The sequence below is a fragment of the Hippocampus comes genome, unplaced genomic scaffold (genome assembly GCF_001891065.2).
Source record: "Hippocampus comes isolate QL1 unplaced genomic scaffold, H_comes_QL1_v1.1 C16978646, whole genome shotgun sequence".
NCBI classification, from domain to species: Eukaryota; Metazoa; Chordata; class Actinopteri; order Syngnathiformes; family Syngnathidae; genus Hippocampus; species Hippocampus comes.
The window spans coordinates 1-1,516 of NW_017841578.1; the positions used below are offsets into that span (position 1 = coordinate 1).

Sequence of the window (1,516 nt, forward strand, 5' to 3'; positions counted from 1 at the left end):
CCAAATGATTGGGAAATCTTTGTTCCTGCAGTCCGCAGTGCTCCCGATGATGAACGAGGCCAAGAAAGATGCCTTCGGGAGTGTCAACAGAAAAGCCGGCCTGCAGATATGGACCATTAACGTGAGTCATGCAATAAAGCAAACGACAGCCTTTTGTGTGGGGGAGTGGGGGGGGGGCGGATTTGCGCACGTGCGTGTGCGGTCTTGATTTGATGTGGACTTTCCGTCCTTGGACTTGTTCTTGTCAATGTCCAACAGAAGCTGCAGATGGTGCCCGTGCCGGCCCAAAGCTTCGGCAACTTTTATGAGGGCGATTGTTACATCGTGCTGCATGTGAGTAGACGTTGCAATCCCAGACAGTTGGCGCACCCCCACGAGGAAACAAATCCCCGACAACATCGCTCGCGGGGGGGACGGAACTATTCCGTTTTGGTGACCTTTGAATGTCTGCAACCCAACATCACACCTGGGGACAAAAACCATGCACCGCACGGGGGTGGGTGGGGGTTGACCCCCTCTTGTACGCGTGCCAAACGTGTCGCATCCCTCTCGCAGACGAGTGACAACTTGGGCGCGGTGGACATTCACTACTGGATCGGGAAGGCCTCGTCGCAGGACGAGCAGGGGGCGGCGGCCGTCTACGTCACGCAGCTGGACGAGCACCTGGGCGGCGCGCCGGTGCAGCGCAGGGAGGTGCAGGGCCACGAGTCGCCGCGCTTCCGCGGCTACTTCAAAAACGGCCTCGTGTGAGTACTGCGCCGCGAGCGACGAGGGAAAGCGGGAGGCGGGTGCGCTCTCCGAGTCACCGCTTTTGCAAGTGCAACTCTTTGCTCGAGTCGCGGAGCGAATATGAGCCGACGGGAACCCGCCGCCGGCTCGCCCTCGGGGCCTCGTCCGTTTGAAAAGCCGCCCGTCCGCACTTGAGCAAATGACAAGTGCGTTCTCCCGGCATCGTTGCGCGGAAGGGGCAAGGTGACTTTGGACCCGGGGCGTCACTGTTTGCGCTCGTCGCCCGCAGCGCCTTGTTTTACGGCCCTTGGACTTTGCTCGGCGTTCTGGTTCTCTCTTCCTCTGCAGCTACAAAAAGGGGGGCGCGGCCTCCGGCTTTAACCACGTGGACACCAACGCCTACGTCGTCCTGCGCCTGCTGCACGTCAAAGGGCGCAAGCACGTCACGGCCACGGAGGTGCGGGGGCGACGAAAGCGACCGGGACTCTTCCTTGGGGCCCTTTTTCTTTCTTCAGCCTGAGCATTTTCTCCAAATGTGGCGGCTGCGCGCAGGTGGAGGCGTCGTGGAGCAGCTTCAACACCGGCGACTGCTTTCTACTGGACGCGGGCCACCTCATCGTGCAGTGGAATGGCGACAAGAGCAACAGGAGAGAGAAGCTCAAGGTGCCCACCTTCCTGCAATTTAATTTTTTTTTTTTTTTTTACAGGGGGTCCCAAAATGAACCTTTCTTGTTGACGTTTTGGGAATGTCTATTCGTGTTGTTTTTTATTGGAGGGGGTGGGGGGG

General features: G+C 58.8%; 1 protein-coding gene across 1 annotated transcript; it reads left to right on the forward strand.

Annotated features, from left to right (window-relative positions):
- Positions 1-6: 6 nt before the first annotated feature.
- On the forward strand, positions 7-1,406 carry LOC109509640 (villin-1-like; the record flags this gene model as incomplete). Its single annotated transcript, XM_019859469.1, has 5 exons — positions 7-121; positions 259-333; positions 556-746; positions 1,078-1,186; positions 1,282-1,406. Coding segments are annotated over exons 1-5 (575 nt in total), but the record flags the coding sequence as incomplete, so codon positions are not given.
- Positions 1,407-1,516: the final 110 nt, after the last annotated feature.